General features: G+C 34.6%; 1 protein-coding gene across 2 annotated transcripts in view; it reads left to right on the top strand.

Moving 5' to 3' along the window:
- Positions 1–26,404, top strand: part of LOC126771961 (lachesin-like) — a 77,846-nt gene that overhangs the window by 28,119 nt on the left and 23,323 nt on the right. Inside the window, exons 2-4 of one of the 2 annotated variants that reach the window (XM_050492167.1) lie at positions 12,787–12,893; positions 16,463–16,648; positions 17,750–17,942. In XM_050492167.1, the coding sequence (XP_050348124.1) occupies positions 12,787–12,893; positions 16,463–16,648; positions 17,750–17,942 (486 nt within the window). Of the gene's footprint in view, positions 1–12,786; positions 12,921–16,462; positions 16,649–17,749; positions 17,943–26,404 lie in introns of both variants that reach the window. The other variant, XM_050492158.1, reaches the window with a different exon arrangement.

Below are 26,404 nucleotides of genomic sequence, written 5' to 3'. Positions count from 1 at the left end.
AATGGCCCCCGCATAAATATGATCGATGAAAATGACTAAACGTGAAAGTGCAAATACTAGTCCTTAGCTACAAATATATTTGTAATCTTGTAGTAATAGCGCATAAAATCAAAAATATATAATAACCCGTATATTTATTTGCACTGAAGACAAGGGTTCTAGTTAATTTTCAAAAAATCGGAACACTGATTAAATGGAGGAAGACTTTCTTAGGAACATTCAAAGCGATTTTGTACTTTAGATATTTTTAATTCTAATTCTTACAGATGTTCCAGTATTGCAATTTTTTGTTGCATGTCTAATTCTTTTCTTATACTGGGGCGCGTCTATTTGTTTTAAATTTATGATAAATTAATTAGACTATATGAGGACTCCGTGGATGCTGCTACGCCTGGCTCAGGCGTAGCAGCATCCACGGAGAGGACACTTCGCTCACCTGTCTTGCAGGTGGAAAACAACTCGGAGAGTGGCAGTCACCGGTTATAAGTCAGCACGAATAGGCGTAAGTGCGGACGCCAGGGGCCACTCTTGACAGTAGGAGGATCCATCGTAGATCCATTGATCAGTTACCGCCTGCTTTAAGTCGGGCAGCCCCCGATCAATAAGGTACTGATCCGCCTCAGCGTTAACTTGTTCCGCCTGGGTGAACGGAACACAAGCCTTACAGCTGGACGTTGACGCTGTGACATTAACCACCTGCTCAAAGAAACAAAAATCTCAAAACCCACAACAACGCTGCTTACATGCGCTTTGCGACATGGAATGTCCGAACGATGAGGACAGGCTTCCCGAACACCTACGGAAGCTCCGATTGCGCCCAAAAACTGCGCAAAACTTACAGTATCGACGTGGAGCTTAAAAGGCTCAATATCGATATCGTAGCCTTACAAGAGACCAGAACTGAAGACGAAGGGTCTTTGCGCGAAGCTAACTACACTTTTTACTGGAAGAGCAAGAGTTCCTTGGAAACACGAGAGCATGGTGTAGGTTTCGCGGTTCGAAACCATCTCATCAACGCCATAGAGACACCTGTAGGCGTTTCCGAGCGGATTATGGTCTTGCGTCTAAATACAAAAAGCGGCTTTGTCACGCTAATTTCCGCTTACGCACCGACGCTTAGTTCAAAACCTGAGACCAAGGATCAATTCTACGGCCAGCTCGATGAGACAGTGCGCAGGGTGAATCCAACTGACAGACTGCATATTTTGGGTGACTTTAATGCCCGCGTCGGTCAGGGTACATCAGCCTGGCCTGAATGCCTCGGTGCACACGGCATAGGCAAGCTTAACGACAACGGACAACGACTGTTGGAGTTTTGCTCAAGGCACCAGCTGTGTGTTACCAACACCTTTTTTAAAGGCAAAATGATGCGGAAAGTCTCGTGGATGCACCCTCGATCTAAACACTGGCACCAATTAGACCTTGCTCTAACAAGAAGGAGGGATCTACGGGAGACGCTCCACACGCGGGCGTTTCACAGTGCCGATTGCGACACCGATCACAGCCTCGTCGCTACTAAAGTCCGACTTGTCCCTAGAAGAGTCCATTCTTCCAAGCCACTCGGTCGAAAAAAGATAAATCTTTTCAAGACTCGTGACATGGAAGTAGTGGAGTCATTTGGGGAACTCGTCCGAGAAGAAGTTGCAACTTGGGATAGTACGGCATCAGCGCGAGTCGAATGGGAAAAAGTCAAGTCTCTTCTCACTGACACTGCAGGCAAGATTTTTGGCTATCAAAAGGCAAAATCTTACGACTGGTTTCAAGAAAACGAGAAGCACTTACTTCCCTTGATTGACTCGAAACGCCAAGCCGCTTTAAATTTTCGCCTTAACCCTTGCGATGCGACGCGTAAAGATCTCACGAAGGCAAAAGCCTCACTCCAGCGTAGCACGCGCTTCTTTGTAAATGCGTATTGGACAGAGCTTTGCCAAAGCATCCAAGCGTGCGCAAACGCGGGGGATATTGGCGGGGTGTACGCGGGCATCAAAAGAGCTCTTGGACCTACTCCAAAAAAGACGGCACCTCTCAAGGAAACCGACGGTTCTGTTATAACAGACAGCACCCGTCAGATGGCAAGATGGGTAGAATACTACAAGGGGCTCTACTCGTGCCCAGTGGATATTCAGCCAGAAGCAATGGAGCTTGTCCCGAATCTGGCAACTTGGCACGAGCTAGACGTTGCACCCACAGTAGAGGAACTTTATCTGGCCGTCAAGAAGCTCAAATGTGGAAAGAGCCCCGGAAAAGACGATGTTGTCACCGAAGTCGTCAAGCTTGAGTGCCTCTTGCCCATCCTTCATAACCACCTGGCTAAGTGCTGGGAAGAAAACTACGTCCCTCAGGATATGCGAGATGCTAACATCGTCACTCTTTATAAAGGCAAAGGCGATCGTGGCGACTGCAACTGTTACCGCGGAATATCTCTTCTTAGCATCGTCGGTAAAGCCTTTGCCAGGGCCATTTTAGGCAAACTACAAAGGCTCGCCGACCGCGTATACCCTGAGGCACAATGTGGTTTTAGGTCCCAACGGTCAACTGTCGACATGATATTTTCACTCAGACAGCTACAAGAAAAGTGTAGGGAGCAACATACTCCCCTAGTCATTGCATTTGTAGACCTAAATAAGGCTTTTGACTCCGTGAGCAGAGAGGGGTTGTACTCGGTTCTTGTCAGAATTGGATGCCCCCCAAAACTCCTAAGGATAGTGCAATCGTTCCACGAAGGTATGGAAGTTACCGTCCTGCACAATGGCAACGCATCCACGCCATTCGACGTACGCCGTGGTGTTCGTCAAGGTTGTGCACTGGCCCCCACCTTGTTCGGAATATTCTTCTCAGTGCTTCTGAAGGTTGCTTTTGGAGATGAACAGCAAGGCGTCCACTTACACACGCGAACCGATGGTAGGCTGTACAACATCTCAATGCTCAAGTCCAAACGCTACAGGGAGGACCTATTTGTAGATAGTCTCCTCTTCGCTGACGACGCTGCCTTCGTTGCTCATGACCAAGCTCAACTCCAGAGTCTAATGGACAAATTTGCCAGAGCGTGCGACCTCTTTTCAATGTCCATAAACTGCAAGAAGACCGTTATTTTAGCGCAAGGATGTTTAGAGCAACCAGTCATCTTGCTTAACGGCGCACCTTTACAGGTGGTTAACAAATTTTGCTACCTCGGGTCGCATTTGTCGAGCAATCTCTCGCTTGATGCAGAGATCGACTTCCGCATCGGCAAAGCAGCCTCTACGTTCGGGAGGCTCTGTTCAAGGGCTTGGGATAACAGACACCTTACGGTAAAAACGAAAATGCTTGTTTACCAATCATGTGTCCTAAGCACACTCTTGTATGGAGCAGAAACGTGGACAACGTACGCAAAACAAGAACGCCGACTAAACACATTTCACTTGCGCTGTCTTCGGAGCATTCTGGGCATCACATGGCAGGATCGCGTGACAAACGAGTCTGTTCTAGGCGAGGCACAGCTGCCTAGCATCATGGCCATTCTCAAAAAAAAACGGTTACGGTGGCTGGGACACGTGCATCGAATGGAGCAGACCCGTCTTCCAAGGCAAATACTACTGGGAGAGGTTGTGGATGCAAAGAGGTCTGTTGGGCGGCCTATGCTCCGTTACAAAGATTGCGCTAAGCGTGATATGGTTGCGTTTAACATCCCTAGCAATCGATGGGAGGAACTGGTAGAGGACCGTGCCAAGTGGCGACGCCTTATTCACGAAGGTCAATCAAAGCATGACAATGACTGGTTTAAACTACTAAAAGAAAAACGCACTAGGCGTCATGAGCGGGCTTCAAACCCCCGCCCATCTGGGGGCGCATACACTTGTCGGAAGTGCGGCCGGAGGATCCTCTCTCGCATTGGTCTATTCAGTCATGAACGCAAGTGCCTTCGCGATGCCGCTTAAATCATCTGTCAAAGATGCAGAGGCCTATATATATATGAGGACGCAGTTATATCTTTACACGAACTATTTTTCAATCTCTAGAATCTATCGTGTAAATAATTCGAATGTAAATAAGTGATTCTATTTCTATCACGAGATATGGGTAGAAGGACATAACAAAAGACGATAAATAAACTTCTCCCTGTAGCCTCTCAAAATGGACTTCACAACAATAACTAGACTACGACATCTCTTATACTTCGGTATCCTAAATAAAGTTTCACCGAACATTTAACTAGTTGTGGCAAACAAATCCAAGTGTGACTCTAGTGGCACAAACTGCAGCCTTGCTCTCCTTCAAATAGCGTAACGACTTCAAAAAGTTTTTATAAATTCATGTCGTTTGAAAGTTACCCTTTGTATAATCCTAAAAAGTCAACTTTCAGCTAAGTTAAATACTTACTCATATTTTTTTACTTTTGTTACACGATACACGCGTATAAATGTTAAAAATTTAAGAGCGCACGCCTTAACAAAAGATAAAATGATCTGAACAACTGCTTAGTGTAAACCTCGTTGACGTCATTATATTACCTCGTTGGCCAATTACATAGTTTATAAGGCTGCGAGTCATGAGCTATCATGAATCGGGTCGGGCGAATGTCGAATCTAGTCGGGCTGTAACAGTTATTAGATTTTTTTTGTTGAGAACTTCTTAAGATGCAACCATAAGCTAGGCAAAGTTTAAGATGTTACATATACATATAATTTAAATTAATTACAATGTAAATATAATTTGAGGGTTCTCTAAATTCTTCAATAGAAACGAACCTTGTCCAAAGAAAAATGTATTCGTATTGCCTTTGCACAAATTATCCGATAGGCTTTGCCACTTAATATACAACTGCGTGTCATTAGAACGGTTCAACTCAATTCAACAAATTAACTGTATAAGATTTCACTTCAAACGGATGAACAATACGACAAAAAGGGCACTACTTTTTATACATAATGCTTATGTCTAAGACACGTAATCATTTTTCTTTAAAATTCTAAAAAAACCCTCTCCGTATTAGTCCCGTAGCTCAATGCGCTTACGTCATTAAGCGAGGTCTGAGCCAAGTGTAGTGTCGATTCGTAAAAGGTATTGACGATGCTAATTAAACAAAATTTCTTCTGTAACACATAATACTATTAACAGAAATAATCGAACAGTATTTTGTTATTTATTATAGTACGAGAATTGAATATAAATTCGTAGCAAACTTTTCACAATAACGTTGCTTAATTTCCGTTATATGATTTATAGCCTGGAATCGACATATAAGTGTCGAAAACTATTGAACCTCATTTTTTCGTACTATTCTAATATGTAAATGCATATTGCCACGGGAATAATTAGTATCGTATCGCATTGACACTCATATTGTTTGAGTAATTGAATGTTACTTTTAAAGTCATTCGTTTTAATTCTTCTTTCCAAAAACTCCCTTAAATTTTATAAAACAATGTATACTACAAGGATTTATATTTTTTAATAATATTTATTAGTTAACTTGGTGATAAGGCTTTGTGCAAGTCCGCCTGGGTAATATAGTACCCAGTAAAAAACAATAATGTAGTTTCGGTTTGAAGGGATAGATGTAACTACAAGTACAAGCGACATATCATTTTATATCCCGAGATTGGTGACGTATTGACGACGTAAAGGTTAATATTCATTACAGTTCAAATGTCTGTGGGTGATGTTCATCACGTGCCACCAAAAGCCCATTTGATAGTATAGTATATCAACATATTTCAAATAAAAAAAAAAGTTTATTTATTATTTTAAATCACATACATCTTGGATTACGATATAAGTGCTCAAGATTTTAAACTTAAATTCTAAAACGTGAAATATAACTTAAATTAAAAGTCTAACAAAATATTTTCTCTAGTCGTAAAACGCTTTCCTAGTCGTAACTTCATGATGTACAGTAGGCCATCGTTTACTGGTAACAACAATAGGGCATAATTCACTACGCTCCCGTCGAGAGACTGAACGGATTCACTGAACCAAATTGCAAATGAAACAGTATTCATCCCCGTATCGGATCTTCAAGTCTGCATGTATTTTACTTCATTACTTCAAAGTACATTATTATTTTTTTATTTTTTATTATTTTATATTTATTATTTTTTTAAAAAGAAATATTTATTTAAAAAAGAACCTTTATTTTTTATTAAATACGTTTTATATTTTCTAACGCGATTATATTAATATTCCTTTAAAAATTGGTGTTTTGTCATATTTTCGTTACATACACATTAAAAAAGAAAAATAAATCAAACAATTTATAGGTTGAACTTTTCAATCAAACCTCCACTTACAAACCTAAACATAAAACCTACACATTACACTTCCACGTCGAAACCTAACACCCTGATCCGGTATTTACAAAGACCGTCGGCAAGGCTCGGACACTTACTATTCACCCTGGACTCCGGAATCATTTCGTTCGATAGAAATGTGTTCAGGGAACGTAAAGCAACACTTGCAATAACGATCCAACTCAAACAGACTTATTTTTATCTTCTATTTTCAGTAGTATGTTCGACTTAACTGTGCTCCACATAACCCTGATAAGCTTTAAGTAACACTATTCTACATTAAGTATATTTATTCTAGGTATTTAAAGTTGATAAAAAGTAGTTATCACATAAGGAGAAGAGGCCTTTGCTCAATATATCCCACTATTGTTATATAGGCTAAATTTGGAACATAGAATGAAAAAAAATATTAACCACTGTCTATATCATTATTTATGTTAAAAATATTTTATACATATTTTGTTTGTGTTCAGTATTCAAAATAACCGGATTTACTTTCATTACAATTTTTTTTTTCATATACAATATGTTTACAAAATTACGTGTACAAACAGAAAACCAATAATAAAAATTACCTTTCCCTTTGTGGAAACAAAAATAATTTCACGTACAATAAAGGCCCGTACCCATTTAACGTACGTATATAACAGTTTTATGTATTAACACCATCGCATTTCAATTATCAAAACAATATAAGGTAATTAAAGAATAAACTGTAGAAAAAAATATTTTAAAATATTTTAAGTAAATTATTTGTCTTAAATGTATTCAAAAATAAATAAGTTCAAAAATGGAACGTTTAAACTTATTTTTTATTTATTATTTGCCCTCCCGGCGAATATACAAAAAAAAAAAAAATTATTCAAGTAAAAAAAATTATTAATTATATGAGGAGTACATAAGTAAATAAGAGTTATAAATATTTCGTTAGTATAATTTTTAATAATTATCGCAACGTTCTACGAAAACTCATTAAAGATAACAATATTCATAAGGCCCAAATGAGAATTTGTCCGATCCCAATATAGAACATGGCTTACGCACTCGTAGGTATGTGCTGGCATTTGAACGTGGCAACATTTGCACCGAAGCCTCAATTGACCCATTTGGGCTCACCACGTGCTTCCAACGGCAATATATCGAGTTGCTTTTAAGTTTCTTTTGTATAAAAAACACAGTATTAAATAAAAACAACTATTTTAACTTTGTCGGTTAAAATTTTTAAATCTTTATTAAAAAGCGTTTGTAAATACGGCATATCACTTAATACGTTATTGCTTAGTTGATAAAAAAGCATAGAGTTTGTATTTGTTGATTTTTAGGCTGTATATGTGAATTCAATTGTTTTGTTTTAATATACCTATGTTATTTAATTCGTGAAAAAGTCTAACTACTAATACTTAAGTTTCTTGCCGGTTTTGTTTGGTAGAATCTACATTCATAACCGGTGGTTGCTTTAAATTTAAATAATCGTAATCAACGTTGTAAAAGATGAGAGTTTACCATTAGTTTAATAAAATATATTTTATTTTTGTTTTTATTTTATTTAATAATAATTCATAAACGCAGAATGCGTATAAAAGAGTAACTAATGATTTTTTTCTTTGATTGAATCTACATGCCGAAACAGCGGTAGCTTATACATAATTCAGTAACAGTAACAGCCTTGTAATGTCCCACTGCTGGGCTAAGACCTCCTCTCCCTTTTGAGGATAAGGTTTTGGAGCATATTCCACCACGCTGAGCCAATGCGGGTTGGTAGAATATACATGTGACAAAATTTAGACAGATGCAGGTTTCCTCACGATGTTTTCCTTCAATGTCAAGCACGAGATGAATTATAAATACAAATTAAGCTCATGAAAATTCAGTGGTGCTTGCGCGAGCTTGAACCCACAATCATCGGTTAAGATTCACGCGTTCTTACCACTAGGCCATTTCGGCAAACCTATATATAATTAACCTTGTACAATTACCAATCCAACAGTGCTTCCACGATAATTCTTCTTGAATAAAGTATTCTTATTTATATTTTTGCTTACGTCCCAACAATGTGGAAAAAAATAGGAATTTATTAATATTATCTATGGATTTCAACGAATGTTGGAATAGTGGTAATTTATACCATATATTAACGGACATAAGGTTTTGTCTTTTTTCTGACTGAGCTTACTCATCCTCTGTACTTCTTTGACCAACTGTACTTCTTTATGACTGCGTGACTGACTCTGTATGACTGTACTACTTTTACCAAAGGTTGTCTGTAAGATATAACTGTAAACAATAATTGTAAACAATATTTTTGTTACTTTATTGTCACCTATTCGTTGTATTTATGCAATAAAGTATAAATAATAAAAAAATAACGATCAAAATATTTTTTATCTATTTTTATCCTTTATCAAATTCAAGAAAATACGAGTAAATCTCGTGAAATTAAAAATTAGTAACTTTATATTTGTATGATGTTTACAATTTTATAAATATAAGTAGATCGCGATATTGTCATATTAAGTAACAATTATAATTAAAATAAAATGATTTGGACGATTTCCAAATTAAATTAAAATTAACGATCTAAACTAATATTATAAATGCGAAAGTAACCGTGTGTGTATGTTATGCCTTCATAGCTATACCACCTAACTGGTTTTAACACCACACCACACACCAATAAACCACCACCATTACACCACAACACCAATAAAGGACAGCTAATTTTTTAAATATATTTTTTTATTAATTTTTGCCCAAAAAAAGATGACTTACATAATTTGTTAGAATTTACAAAAATAATAAGTTATTTTAAAGTTAAATCAATTTTATCGACAACAAAGAGCAATGCAAGTCAGAGCAGCATCCAACTCAATGAATGTAGAGCCAATCTTCCGCTGGATGTGTCTACAAATAATTCAACCATCGCTATTCTGTGAGCAAATAGATAGTCCTCACTTCCGACACATGTTTCCTCGGACAGGACACGAGGCACTGGTCACGTAGAATATTGACGCCTCGAGCTATCCATTTGCCGGGCAAAATACGGTATCTCAGCCAAGATATATTATTTTTAGGTTTTAAAAAGAGAAGTGTTTGTATTCCAAACACAAAAATCGTGGAAATATATATAGTCAAAAAAATAACGATTGATATTTAGACCTGGGATATAATAAACATATTTTATTTAAAAATACAATATATAATAATAAACATATTTTATTTAAAAATAAAATATGTTTATTATATCCCGGCTTCGCACGGGTCTAGTAAGGATATGTTTTATTTATATCGTAATAATTAATAAAAATATTGATTTCCGGGGTGCACGCCGGTAAAACTCCCAGTCGTCAAGATTTTTTCCAACATCTTCAACAATCATCGTCATATTTCAGTCATTTTGAATTATACATCTAAACTCTCCTAATTAATCACTGGGTCCATTGGTGCAAAACCATATGATATTTTCATATGGTCCTCCGCTCCGTAGTTTTAGCGTTTATCGCGTTCAGATATACAGACTGACTGACAAACAGACGCGGCGAGAGGACTTTGTTTCATAATATGTAATGACATACAACATGATAGATTACCCGATAGTTTGTTTATATTTTGAATCTATTATGTTTGCATTTACAAATTATTCTTCAAATTCAAATTATAACTTTTTTTTAGAGCGGTACTAAAACAATATTTTATTCGAGAAGATTATCCTCTAGATGGTTAGTTAGAAGTTTAAAAATATTGTGTTTCTATTCACAAATTATTCCTTAAATATAGATACATACAAATGCTCTTTGATCTATTTGCACTGCCCTTGTATGACATGATTTATAATACGTCAGTCGTTAATCATTCACGCATGTTAGTGCTAAGACCATACAGGCTATCAGCATCAATGTTTCAACAATGCTTTAAGGACTCACTTCGTATCTCACTTGTGAAATGTAGACAACCGACACACGGTGTCACGCTATTTTTATGATTGTATCCTTTAAATGTTACGTATATTTTTTATTGTCGATTTCGTATATCTTTGACATTTCACGAGCGTGGTCTATGGTCTGTTGGGCTATTCCGTAATAAGCGCGAGACTCACCGCACAAAAAGGGTCGTGAAGTCTATAGTCAAATGTCAGAATGTGATATGCGATATTGATCATAATAATTATAACAATTTAAGAATATACGCATCAAAATAGTATATCAACATATGTCGGTTATCAACATTTCAGAGGTGAGTAATGAATTTAGTTCTTACAGACAAGAACTGCAGTTTCACTGATACCAGTTTATCATTTTCAATAAAATATTTCAATAAATTACATACAAGAGTAAAACGTAATTTATTGCAATAACAAAATATATTCATGTCGCTGGGTTATTATGAAAAATCATGATATATATATCACAGTTTTATTAGTAAGTTTATTTTATTCATTATCTGGTATGTTCATGAAGTTTCGTGAGCATTGCTTTCGGGCCTCCAGTGTGGGCACCAACTCCATACCAGCTCCATAAATATCCTCCAAGTTGACATAACAGGCTAGATTGTCTGTTTATATCACACTGTTGAGGTAAATAATGAATACTCCTTAGAACTTATGCTTAATGTAGCATTAAAAAGTATCTAGTTTAAGTCTTTTATCATTTAAAAACATAACAACGAAAATTTATATAAAATTTATATCACTATTTGTTATACTTAAATCATTAAAATTATTATATTATAATTGCATAATGTCAACCGTTTTATCTTTCACGTGCCAATTTATGTTAATAATAAATTTCTTAATCAACTAGATGATTAACTATAACAATTTTGTGAGTTTTCTTTTTAATTTTAAGCGTTTCATTCTCAATATTTCGTCACTTACTACCTATATACGATGATACGGTATCTTTAACACATATAAAACTACATTAATTACGAATAATCGTCTTTGTGCGGGATTGAACAAAGCGGTTTTAATATTATAGTCTCGAAACCGATTTGCATTGTTCAAAATATCTGCTTGTATCGCTTACTGAGTCCTATTATAGATTTGGGATATTCAATCGTTAAGTTATATAGTAACAGCATGTGTATTATGTGTTACAACCCGATAGCGATAGATGGCGCTTATTCAATATGTCAATTTTCTGAATCGCGCTGTCTAAATATTCGCTATTAGTTATATATAGTATGGAACAATAATTGTAAAATGATCAGATCAAAAAATTATAGTGTGAACAGTGGAAAGCTTTTCCTTAGGTTTATTTACCGTTTAATCCCCGAAATTAGTTCGGCGTAAACAGCCTGTGAATACCCTACTGCTGGGTTAAGGCCTCCTTTAGTTACTAGAGGTTTGGTTCACACTGCTTCAATGCTTCAGCACAAAGCTGGAGATGAATTATAGACACATGAAGCTTATGAAATCTCAGTGGTGCTTATGACTTGGATTCAAGTCTGTATAAGCAGCAGCGCAAGCGATGCCGTGACATCCCGAAGAGATGAAGAAGGTACCGCTGGTTGTTAGTGGTGCTATTTCGGAGCATAGTCAACGCCAGCGAATCCCATTCCCCCCCCCCCACTTCACTTCACTTGGGAGAAACGAGAAAATGCATTTTTCCAGCGAGAATAAAGAAAAGACGAACTTGAACCCACAATTTTCGGTCGAGATTCACGTGTTTTAACCACTGGTCAATATAAGCTGTTTTACATTTATGTAATTTATTACTCTTACTTAACACAACTCACGCGAATGTAAACAAATTACGCTTAGAAGAATTATGAATAGTTTTCATAATATCGGACTATGGTTTTAAAAATGTGAATCGAATTTCACAAATATATAAATAAAAACAACATTATTTACACATATCCATATGATAATCCCTTTTTTATTTCATAGAGAGGCTGATTTTAAAGATATAAAGCAATAACAATAAATTAACAGATGGACAGTGCGATACGGAAGCGATTGCGTTCATTTCGATTTACTTTAATGCGGAGATACACCTATTTAAAAACAGACACGTACAGATTACGTCGATTAAAAACATTGTTTTTCATTTGCGTTTCACTGCAAAGATGTGAACGTAGCTTAATGATAATGCAATTTCAAATAATCGATTAGTAATATATATTTCTACTGGTGGTAGGGTTTTGTGCAAGCTCGTCTGGGTAGGTACCACCCACTCATCAGATATTCTACCGCAAAACAGCAATACTTGATATTGTTGTGTTCCGGTTTGAAGGGTGAGTGAGCCAGTGTAATAACAGGCACAAGGGACATAAAATCTTAGTTCCCAAGGTTGGTGGCGCATTGGCTATAAGCGATGGTTGACATTTCTTAGAATGCCAATGTCTAAGGGCGTTTGGTGACCACTTACCATCAGGTGGCCCATATGCTCGTCCACCTTCCTATTCTATAAAAAAAAAATTATCAATAATACGTTATAACATTTCGATTATAAGTCTAAAGATATTTTTTTTATTATATTTTCTTCCAATAACAAACAATAATATTATGTGTTTTCAGCTCTAGGTCTGGAACCGGATTTCCTGTACCCCCTGGAGAACGTGACGATAGCGCAGGGGAGGGACGCAACCTTCACCTGCGTGGTCAATAACCTGGGTGGTTATAGGGTGAGTGGCGACTCCGCCACCGCCAGGGTGTGTATCAAACCTACTCAATACAGCTAGATCGAATAGACGAGCACCCTCACTCAGCACTTGATATTGAGGTCTATAGTTGTACGCCTGGAAGTCTCTTAACATGATTTATTCAGAAGCCAAATTGATTTTCAGCGAGGTCTCGATTGCATAGAATGAACTGAATAGTAATGAAGGTTTAAGGGTTATAACAAGACGGTAAATCAAAGGTTTTGCCAGTAGTGAAATTATTAAAGTTTTGTAAAAATCCTCTTTGTAAAAATATAAAAAAAGCTTTATTGTACACCCAAACTGTTTACAATATACGGAAAAAAATTTATTAAATTAGTTCTTTATACGACGTTCAAGATGTAAATAAAAATAAAATAATTCATACAATTATAGGACATGACAGGCAAAAATATATTGCTTGAACTATTTTAAATTAGATTTTATTAAAAGAAAGTATGAAATCAAATGTAAAACTAACACCATTTCAGGATGTTCGATCTCATTAAAATATATTTTATTTTTATTGTATTAATTATACTGAATATGAAGGATATTAACATAGTCTACTCAATCGCGTTTTTACCATACATATAATTTGATATACTATGTATATATTTTTATTTACTCTACTCAATCCATAAGAATTATTTGAAGAATAAAATGAATATAAGAGAATAAAACCAAATTAAAAACAAACCCTACAGACATGATTGATGAGTCCAAAAGATTGTACTGTGGCATTGTAACCAGGACGCTGACACTATTCTCTTTCGTAAACGCAAGCTATATATACTTAATATGATTTATTTATCAATGCCTATTTAACATGAGGTTTTATATAAATTGGCAAAATTAAAAATGTTCGACATTCGCGGAAAATCAATTAAGGCTTTAATTATAGACCTCAACAGAATAGTCTTCTGCACTTACTTCCACACTTCTTAGCACACAATCTTCAGTGCACCTCTATAACTCACCTAATAGAAACTGTCTCTATCTAGCATAGAGTAACACTTGAAATGGATTGCACAGTTATTTCACTGTAGCATAGCTAGTAATACAAAGCACATTTTGCACAGACACCTACACCTGCACATAGAATAAAAACTCAAGAATATTAAAGGACTCGAATGACATATACGTATTCTTGGGTTCCATAATTATGCACAAACTTTGCTAAGTCGATAACATGCGAGTTTTGAAGCATGCATATTCAAATTCGATAGCACTGTCCCCTTCCTCGTAAAAAATTTCATTTAAATATGCCCTATACATCCAATTAATTATTATCATTTAAATATTTGGATAATATTTATATAAAAATCAAAGTAATAAATAATTTATAATAAAATAAAAAAGCAAAACATCGAGCGAACTATAAATGAATAAACGCTAAATGTAATACGCTTCGAAAGCCATCAAACAAGCGGAAATGTAGTATGCATTCAGGTATCAATTAATTTGCAAAGCGAAACCGCTAATCCACTACGAGGCTATTCCATTTAGGCAAGGAGACCTTGCAAAACAGTCACTTTACGAAATTAAAATAAAGCCAGGACAAACCCCCTTAGTCCCCGTTCAATCATTTCGAGAGGCAGTGCTCTCAACTGTCCCCACAGTTAATCTACAGTTGTTATCTTATTGTTGAATTACTCGAATTAATATTTATCTATTTTAACGAGACCTTTACAAAGGTAAAAAGTTTAATGAAATGATTGTTTTCAATTACGCAAATTACTTCCACGACAAACTATAATCTAAACTGCATCATCGTGGCCAGTAAGCGTATCTAAGCCTAATTAAAAAAAAAAGTAACTGTAACTCGAAAATGTGCTTTTTTTATAAATTAATTATTAATTTTACAAATAAAACACATCAAGTCAGTGTTAATCTTTTGAATGAATATGCGAACAAGGTCTCATTTAGATCGACTCCCAAGTGACTTCTTGAGACCGAGTAAGTACGAGTATCTAAGGAACAGGTCAGATATCCGAAGTCTTATAGACATCGATACATTCGTTTGCTCAGCGATACTGTAATTACAATCACAGGTAATACGAGGGATTCCCCAAAGACAAAAACTGTACTGATAATCAAACATTAATATCGATGTTGGATAAGAAAGTAAGTGATCTTCTTCAGAATTAAGAAATATATTATCTATATTATTAATATTAAAAAAAAATTATTAGAAATATGGACATAATCTTTATATAACTATTTAAATAATCAAAGCTATAGGAAAGGGTTAAATAAACAGGAACATACATATATTACAGTTCGTAAATGGTTTATTTCCATACAAAAACACACATTTCAAAATAAAAAAAACAAACGACATGACTTCGATATGCACCGCTGGTATGGATGAGTTTGGAAGCCGGTAAATACTAAAAAATATATTCAATGTTTTTTTTTTTTAATATTTTATTTATTTTGTTAAATGGTTGATGCAATTTTCCAAAACAAATATTATCATATTGATTTTATAACTTAATCCATTACGACATAAAATGTGAAAAAATATTACGTTAGGTTATATATAGATTTTTTTTTTTTTATTCATGTTTAACGCGATTCTTTCTTTATATTTGTCTTAAAATATAACTGTCGGCGAAATAATTTAATTTTACTTTAAATGTTTTCAAAAATTGCATCAAAATATTCTCGTCTTTCCAACCTTTTGAAGTTAAATTAAGTCAGTTATATAATTTAATAATTCTTATAAAAGGGTTGAAAGACTTCCCATTAATTTTTATTTAGTTCAGCATAAAATGTATTTTTAAGTTACCTTTTTCTTTTAGCACTATTGATAAGTTAAGAAGTAGCCACAACCTTAGTGAAGTGCACAGATTAGTGATTGATGAAATGCACTCAGTGTTTTAAGATTGTGTAGTCAACTTTCTATATAGCACCTATTGTAGAGCACTCTTCCTTGCACTTTAATATATAAAATATCATAGAATATCAAATAAACACGACTCCCATTACAGTTAAACCAGTCCTTTCAAAGAGTTTCTATATCAAACAAAATAGTTCTATGACGAACATTTCTTAAATAATATAAAATTGAGCTCCACGTCCAACAAAATGTATCTGTAACGCCATATTTTCGTGGACATTTATTTCTTTTTTGTTACGCGCTATGCAGGAAATTAGCTTCTATTGCGATGTCGACGCTTTCGGTAAAGCGGGCGAAACGAGGGCGTTTTCACAGTACGCCCGCAGTACGCCTCATAGCGGCGACCAGACGAAAATGTAATTAAAAATTCCGAGAGCATTTTGCGAGGCGCTCGCAACAAGATAGTGTTGCCGGCGCTCGAGGATCGTTGTCATGACTGCCTCTTGGGAAGTATTCGCTTGTAATTAGACTTGTTCGCTATAAAAGTCTTCATCGCTTACGTTTTTTACAACCGCTAACGTTCTTCATCAGAGATAATCGGGACGGGTTATATTTTTTTTTCTCTATCCCTGAAACGATGGTTAGATAAAATGACTGCGGAAGTATTTCATTCATATCTGAAGAGTAGCTTTGTAACTCCTCGAGACAGGTTGCATGGATCAAAGCGGATACAAAGGCGATTTTGGCAATACACGAACATGTGATCACGAACAATGCACGTCTGAGTGTAACACACAACGACTACAATACGTGGACTTTGATCATTCGCGGTGTGAAGAGAGAGGACAGAGGGCAGTACATGTGTCAAGTAAACACAGACCCAATGAAAATGCAGGTAACAATATATCAGTTATTATATATTCAATAACTTTCATTATCAATAAATTCATAAACTATATGAAAAAAATATCGTGTACGTATTTATAACACTATATAAATCTGTGTTTTTATTTATACAAGTTTTATAAATATTAGAATTTATGGTAATTACAAAAATAATATACTGTTAATTATTCGTTGACACTATATATTTTTCTTGTTGCAACACGAAAACAAAAGCATATCTTGCTTTTGTTTTTTTGTAGTGTTAATCGTTCTCTTTTGTCAAAATTAACGTAATTAATTAATAAAATATTTTTTTTTATTAATACAAAGATTTGATTAATAAAAAGTTAAGTTTTGAATAGATGCTATTTTCGATGTGGAAATAAAACACATTATCTATCAATTTTTTAGCTATTATTTAAATTAAAAAAAAATATTTATTATATTAAAAACAAAAATCCTGACAATCATCGTCAACTGCACGGACCCCTGTCCGAAATACAACTATCCAAACTTCCCCAATCTCGCAACCCTTAGCTCAGAAACCAATTACAGTAACCGCTGCGCCATAAATCAATAAAAAAATCATCTCTAAGTCACTAATTTTATATCTTTGGATTAATGCAATTTTTGCTATATATTATCCATGTAATTTATATTATATAACATTATTATAAATGTAAAAATAACTGTCAGTATGTTTGTTACACCATCACTCATCGATTAAACCGGAATCTGGATGAGGACAGAAGCTTATATACTTATGTCCAAATCCACCATATTTCGCTATTTAAAAAAAAATCATGAGTGAGTGTCACGAAGACAAACTAGTGACAAATAAATTAATTAAACGTTAATAATAAAATAATAATTGAAGAACTCATCTTACTAAAGCAATCAAAACTTTCAAGATTATATTTATACTAATATATATTATATTGAATGTGTTACCTAATTCCCTAGCTAATACACAAAATGCTTTGAGGACACGCTTGTCGGCATCCGGTGACGAGTATCGTACATAGTTTTGACCGCACTATTAGTCTGAGAAGACTTGAAGTCATAGACGATGAATGATATTATGGTTTATTTACCGATAATTATTTTACAGACAGCATTTTTAGAAGTGGTGATTCCACCAGACATAATATACGAAGAGACGTCTGGAGATATGATGGTACCAGAAGGGGGCTCAGCTAAACTTGTGTGCAAAGCACGAGGATATCCACCCCCTAAAATTGTTTGGAGGCGAGAAGATGGCGGGGATTTAATATCAAGAGGCGGTCCACAAGGCAAAACCAAAGGTAGCGTATAATTTACAAGTACATTGCTTTGAACTTTACATGTAGAGTGCTTGTCAGTATATAGTACACGTTGTTAAGTTTTTACAGAATATCTCAATATATCCAACCAAATAGGAAGTTGTTGATAGTATTTTTTTATAGAATACGTAGGCGGACGAGCAAATTGGCTACCTGGTGGTAATTGGTTACCACCGCCCATAGACATTGGCATTGAAAGAAACATTAACCATCATTGCCAACCTTGGGAACAAAGATGTTATGCCCCTTGTACCTGTAATTACACTGGCTCATTCGCCCTTCAAAACGGAACACAACAATACCAAGTACTGCTATTTTGCGGTAGAATATGATGAGTGGGTGCAAGCTCGTTTGGGTAGGCCAAACGAGCTTGCACAAAGCCCTACCACCAGTGAAAAGAAATCAATTCCACCCATTTGAAGCGTTTTGATTCCCCATTTCACACGCAAAGGTAAGATGTGGAACAATCACTTTTTCCACATCCCATAGCGTAAAAATGCGGATAGCTGTTAAAATCTGCCTGATGTACAAAAAGATAACACACTACCATTAATAAACTACACTTAAATGGGATAGGGCAATGACGATGATGACTAAATTATTTTAATCACCTTTTATTACATATAATCGTTACTCAATAAATTTCCAATAGAAAAATATAATGAAAACAGGAAATAAACTCGGTCTATTTAAAATAAATCATAAAATAACATAAAATTTATAGGTCTTGAATATCATGCAAATTTTATGACTAAACGTTTGCGTGTTTCGCCATTATTAATAAGGTACCCAAAGGAAATATATATTTATAAAGATCGTTATCAATAGTTTAGTGGTTGTATTTGTTTATGTTTTAATGTTTTATGTGTATATAAAAAAATCATGTACCTCTCTTTTTAAGCTTCTGCTATTAATAGACTAACTAACTACTAAAATTAACTTTCAAGGGCAAGGTTGAGATCAAACCGGACACTGTCACTTAATATGTTGTAGAATATAATAAATGTTATACAGAAATCGATATCATATCTTTAAATCTATTTTTATATACTTTACTGTACAGACAACTATTTCTATTTATTCTTACTTACCCGAGTAGCAAACTTAAAAAAAATATGTCATTTTATTTACTTATATAAATTATATTCTTAACAAACTAAATAAATTTGAATGTAGTCAATTTAATCGCTTACGACCTTCTTATAACGTTGCTTAAGGTTGTTTAAAGCTACACTGATTTATCTCTATCTGTCATTATTGATTTGACATTCGAACGAAGAAAACACGTTACTGTTTAACTCGCTAAATAATGTTTATAAGTAAGGTTGTTCCGTTCAAAAAGCAATTGGTTATACATATGTGGATATGTTGATCTTCAGACACTTTTGTAGTACATAATATAAAACCTATTTGTTGTCTTTTAGTCCTTTTTATGATATTATTGAAAACTGAGTCATTTTTTTTATGTTTAACGTAACAATGGTTACTGTAACTTTATCTATAAAATATAAAAATATACGACAAGAAGAACAATTCCATAGTCATTTCAAAAAGCTACAAATTTCAATACAAAGTTTGCATATATTCGTTCCTGTCATAGTTTTGGCAACGTTCGCTTGGAACGACGGAATTGAGCGATAATTCTCTCTTCGCTGACTTAATAAACTATTACTCAAAAAATATGCCACAAATAAACATACTACTCTTAAGGCCTTGCTGAAATTATAAGCCCTTACAATATGATAGTTCTATTTAAATCAAAGAAATACCTTTTTCGTGAAGCCGGAAGAAAAAAACATAACTTATCTCCTAAAAACATCAGTAGAGTAATAATTTAATATTAACAGCTGATCAAAGGCCCTTTTCTCTATAAAGGAAATGTTTGGAGCTTATATTGAGGTTCTTAAGAAATAAATAAATATGAATAAAAAATGTCATATTGATCGACGATCCATAAGTATTGCTTAATTAAAACATGAAAATGCGTGGATTATAGTCTAGAGTCTACTATCCTACAACTAACATGAGAGAGCTTGACCCTCAACACACGAGTCTCTATGCATATATTAAGTTGGTTAATCCGGATAAGGAATTCTGTTTTATTATTTCAGACTCCCTTTGTTATAATATCAAGCTTATTATGTTTAAGTTTCTAGAGTATCCAGAAGAGATAAAAAAGCTGCACACGGATTTAGTAACAAGGACATACTAAGAAGACATATTTAATTGATACTTACTTGTGACAATTCAAGTTGAACTAAGAACCATTCATGTTTACACTTATAACTCTAACATCCGGCTTCGTAAAGTCATTACAGGATTGCTTCAGGATGGAGGAAGTAGAGTATATATTGAAGTTTACCAAATAACTTAATTTCTTGACGGTTTTCATGGTAGAATATTATCCGAATCAGTGATAGCTTTAAATTTATTTAATGACCTTTAAGAGTATGTGCCTGTAAGAACCTACTTGGGTAGAGTTAATTCTAATTATTCTATATTTATGATAATATTTAGAACTCAATCATACATTCTCTTGCACCTTTACTTAGCATTTGTTATCATACATTGTTATAGAAAACCAAATATAAAAACTACTGACGTATATAAAACGGAGAACTTATTATTAAACAGTGAAGAAGTTTAAGAAATGAGCCTCGAATAAATCAACTCATAAAATATTCACTATTGAATCTTAGCAGTAAATCAGACCACAGCACCTCGGGGAGCTCCTATTACCATTCACACCGCCCTTTCTAATGCCGTTGGATTACAATCTCTTACCGCCTGGGAATAATTACTCACCTACTCATCTCTGCACTTGGCCAAATAAGGATCTGCCGAAACAAATAGTAATTTATATACCGTTTTAATTTGATTACTTAAAAATGTATTTATATTTGATATGACTTTTGTAGATATTAAAATGGCAATGTTCTGATTGGTGGAAATAATATCCAAGGTCTAACAAAATAGGGATGGACTAGAATGATTCAAAGTCCTTGGTCAGATCCAGATCAGTACAGAAGAGCTACATTCTTGTTTTATAGACTAGGTAGGCGGACGAGCAAATTGGCTACCTGATGTTAAAGGGTCACCAACGCACATAGACATTGGCATTGTAAGAAATGTTAACCATCGCTTACATCGCCAATATGCCACCAGCCTTGGGAACTAAGATGTTATGTCCCATGTGCCTGTAATGACACTTGCTCACTCACCCTTCAAACCGGAACATAACAATACCAAGTACTGCTGTTTTGTTGTAGAATATCTGATGAGTGGGTGGTACCTACCCAGGCGAGCTTGCACAAAGCTCTACAACCTGTAAAATAAAATTCGTCTAAACAAATTTACAAGAATTGGAAATAGTTGTTTAGAAATTGATGTTGTAGAAAAACAATTTACGTTAAAATAATGGAACATGTAAGAAATGATAAAATGCACAAAGAATCAATTTTATGTAACATAGTCTAACTTGAGGTATTAATAGTAACTTAACTTACCTTTATCCAATACTGCTTAGTAAAGAACTTAATGGATCTAAAATGTAGGACGTTTTCAACCAACCGTTAAAATAAATTCCTGTACATTTTTAAAAATATACATACATTTTACTTAATAAACAAAAATAAAGATTACATTAATGTACATGTCGCAATAAGTACTATTTTTATTATATTAAATCAAGCTGATTCTATTACGAAAATAACTTACAAGTATTATTTTATACATTACAAACACCAGTCTTTATCAACTTCGTTCCCAGATTACAAAATTTATCGAATAAATCACATGGAAATCAATATTATCTATACAAGAAGTTTCTTAATTATACCATACTACTGAGGGGAATTCGTGACGAGTGGCAATTGGAAACTGTACCGACAGGGTGATTAATCGCCAGCTCCTACTTAACCCCACCACTGTTCAGACCTCCTTCTGCCATCAGTCAATTCATTAAGCTAACAAAGTACCACCGGTAATGACTTCTACAGAGCAATGAGCACGGCTATACAACTGCTTAGGTTAGAGAATTCTAATTCGTTCCTATAAGAAATGTTTCTACATCAAAACGTTGTATTATGATGTAATTTCAATGTTAATATATCTTTAATATAGTCGCTTTCAAACAAATTATAATTTGTGTATCTCGAAGATACTTCATAATGGCGGATCAGTGCAAACTTTCTCGAACGGTTTTAAATTAACTAACGTCAGCAACAATCATCAATTTGAGTGAAGAAGTCTAATTAAAGAAGCCGTTACAAGTTACCTCCATAAATCTGAGCAGAAAACAATACTGGCTATCCATTACGTGGGCCAACGTTATTTTACAGAATATTCCAATGAGGAAACTTCGAGGGGTGTCCGACACGACAAATATAGTTTTTCAACGATGCCGAGCGGCACTTTCGAATTTGTTATGCTATAAAGTTACGGAGAAAGTATGGCTGTATAAATCACTTATAACTTGTTATAGATTTAAAATACATTATTTGTACTTCGGAGTTATGATACAAAGCCAACTGGCTTGACATATTTAAGGTCCTTATTTATTACGATGTACCTCTCTATTTAAATTTACAAACATTAGGCGGTAGGTAATAATTGTAATGACAATGACTTTGTCTGCCAACAATGGAATATAATTCAAAATTTGTCCCTTATTGTTTCACATAAAACATGTTCTGGTGACAACGGCGTGTCGCGTGCCTATTCGTTTCATGTTCTACAACAAATTATGCAGATAAGCGAATGAATGGTGGAAACTTAGTCTGAGACTGATTCAAATGAACTTCTTCATCTTTGCATTTAACGCTTTCATCTACGTCTAAAAGTTATGAACGAATGATATGTGACTAATTATATATTCAATCTTGATATTAAGAACACGTAACACATGAAATAGCCATACAATAGGTTAAGTCGAATATTAGGTCCTTACATATGAAATTGGTGTTTTGTACGGGAGGAATATGAAGTCATTTTTTTTTTTTGTACAATATATTTAATTAATCAAAGTATGCACCTTTGTTATCTATGCACTTTTGCCATCTCACATGTAGTTCATTGGTCCCTTTACTAAAAAAAACATGGGGGCGAGAATCAATAAACTCTTTGAAGGCGGTTTGGACTGCCGCATCGGAGTTGAATTTTTTTGTAAGAAGTTGTCCAAATTCCGGAAAAAATGGTAATCTGTTGGAGCAAGGTTTGGGGAGTACGGTGGATGTCACAGACATTCCAATTGTAGCTCATCTAACTTAGTGGTTGTTTGTTGTGCAGTGTGTGGTCTTGCGTTGTCGTGAAGCATCAGTGGCCTAGAGCGATTGACCAATCTCGGTTGTTTAACAGCTAGTTCTTCCTTCATGGTTTGCAGTTGCTGACAATAGATATGTGCCGTAATCGTTTGGCCAGATTTTATAAAGCTGTAGTGAATGACACCGGCGCTAGTCCACAAAACACTCACAAGTAACTTTTTCTGAGTCAATTTTCGTTTAGGGCAGGAATTGCCTGCGTCTCCAGGGTTCAGCCATTGCGACTATCGAGTGCTTCCGATTATCGTACAGTATCCACTTTTCATCACAAGTAATGATTCGATTTAAAATCCCTTCATTATTGTGTCGGTTGTGCAAAGTAACACAGCAGTCGACGCGTCTTTGCAAGTTCGATTCACTCAATTCATGAGATAACCATCGTTCGAGTTTTTTTACTTTCCCGATTTGCTTCAAGTGGATTAGTACAGTTTTGTCACTTATCCCGAAACCTGTAGCTATCTCTAAAGTGCTTTGTGATGGATCCGCTTCCACAATAGCCTTTAATTCTTCATTTTCCACTTTAGTCTCCGGCCGTCCACGGGGTTGGTTCTGAAGGTCGAAATTTCCAGAACGAAAACTTTGAAACCAAAAACGTACCGTGCTTTCTTTTGCGACACAGCGCCGTATACATCATTAATCCTTCAAGCTGTTTCTGCAGCACTGGTGCCACGGTAGAACTCGTACTCGTAAATAAACCGATATTTCATGTTTTCCATTTTGCGGTAATAAGCGACGCCAAAGAAAAATATTATGAGGAAAAAATGAATGATTGTTTTCAAAACTCAAATGTACCAGCTAAATGAATTTATAAATTTGAATTTGGAATTCTTAACCAAAGAGGAGATATTTCAGATCAAAGTGGTCAGTACGACATAACGCTAATTTCATATGTAAGGACCTAATATTACATTTAACATTTAGTAATAATATATAATGTTGTAATAAATTGAACGGAACGTTACTGAACCAAAACTTGTTAAGATTATATAATGTGATCGTGAACGATTTCTGGGCAAGCCAACTGCGTAGGAAATATGTGTACAAGTACGTTACGCAAATGCAAGTACTGTCTATGCCATCGCTCATGCGACGCTAATTCTACACTAAACCAACAGCTTTAGGCAGACACTGCCAACTTGTTGATTCCTGAAGTTGTTTGAAGTTATTGACATTAAAACCCCATCCTTCTTCTTTGTCAGTTCCGGATTTTCATTACTTCGAGATCCTGACTATAAGATAGCATTATAAGAAACTAGTTTCCACCCGCGTGTGAAGGAGAGGGGAAGTGCTGGGTATCCTTTGTCCTTTTCTGTTACCCTGACAACGTGTATGCAATTTCATGATCGGTTGTGTAGTTAAGACGTGAATGAGTAACAAACAAACTCACTTTTACATTTATTATATTAATAACCATTGTAAAATAATTAAATTTACTTAATCAAGAAGGCTTGTAAGCCATTTTAAATAGCCATGTTACAGTACATGTACAGTTACATAGAGCTATTTTGTAAGAACAAACTCGAAACTCACCGCATAAAAATGTCGTGAAATGTCAGGAACAGACATTCGACATTGACCATTATAACATTTCAAAATTCTTGCATCGACATATTATATGGACCATAATCAGGTCGGTTCGAGTTCTTACAAAATACCACTTCAGTTTGTAAAGTAAGAAAATAAATGAATATTAGGATTTATATATACGTATAGATATCATTCTTTATATCATGCGTAGTGTACAAACTTATTTTTTTAATTTGCTTGCAATTCTACGTAATAATAAATATATAATAATAAATATATCCACTTGTAGGTATGACTTAACTTATTGTAATTTGCATCATTTACTTGACTTTTTTCAAATATAAAAGTAAAAGAAGTAAATATTTCATTGTTGGGCAAAAGGCTCTGTTCATAGCTTCAAATGCGTATTGATGGAAACACATATGGCAAAATTTCATTAAAACATGCAAGTTTCCTCGCGATGTTTTCTTTCAAAGCCGAGCAAGAATTGAATTTTAAACAAATCAATTTGAACCCGCTATCTTCGGTTAAGATTAATGTTTTCTAACCACTAAGCCATCTCAGCTCATATATACTACTTACGTTTTTATATCTTAACAATAATTAAATGCAACATAATATATGTAATTTCAAATTAAACTTCCAAGGTTGGATGAATCGGTGAATGTTGCTTTTCCATTTTCCTTGTAGATTTAAATTATTTATTCCATCGGCGTATAATTAATAATTAAGTAATAGGAAAGTTTAATGTAAGAAAAATTCCTAACATTAAAGATCAAATTTATAATTTGTAAACATAATGTTATGGCTGTAAATATCGTTTAATATTAAGTGAAAAGTTTCATTCAAGTTGATAAGAATGTCGTAAGAATCGTGTTGTCTAAAGAAACACTCCGCACTTCGTGTCCGAAGGGTTTGAGCGTCACTTGACTTGTGACACATCGACAGGCCAAGTTTATTTAACGACCCGTCTCGAAGACAGAACAAGAATTTCATGGAGCAGCAAACTTTTTATATTTTTTATCCCAGACTGATTCCAAAAAATAATTATTATATCAGTGGTCAAATTTGTCAAATAATAATTACAAATGTGTCATGTTACATCAAAAGAATAACCTCGAAGTATATTACTTAAATTCAAAGTTGTCATGCGGGGCTTCGTAACAAATAATAGTTTTCAAAACTAAAGTCTGATTACATGCTAAGTACACAGACGAAAACGAGAATATTGTAAATATATATGTTTATATATAGAAATGAATAACTGACTGATATAACAACAAACTACTGGGGCTAGCTATATTATAATTTTCACACGAATTTCTTTCACATAGAAGGTTAGCAGTAATGAAAGATTTTTTGAAATTTTATGAAGAAAAATCAATGAAAATGAGTATTTAGCAATTCCGAAATATGACGCCAGCGAAGCCTATATAGCGCTAGTGATGATATTTGAATGACATTTTTAATAATAAATCACACAAATAAAAAAAAAACTTGAATCATTAACGACTCCATGTGAGCATTGGACTACTATTGTTTGCTAACGAAGCATGGCACGCCGGTCGACCGAGAGCTCTACACTTTAAACCATCACTC

Source organism: Nymphalis io, chromosome 1 (genome assembly GCF_905147045.1).
Source record: "Nymphalis io chromosome 1, ilAglIoxx1.1, whole genome shotgun sequence".
Taxonomy (NCBI): Eukaryota; Metazoa; Arthropoda; class Insecta; order Lepidoptera; family Nymphalidae; genus Nymphalis; species Nymphalis io.
Note: the sequence above shows the minus strand (reverse complement) of the source record. Positions and strands in the feature narration are given on the sequence as shown.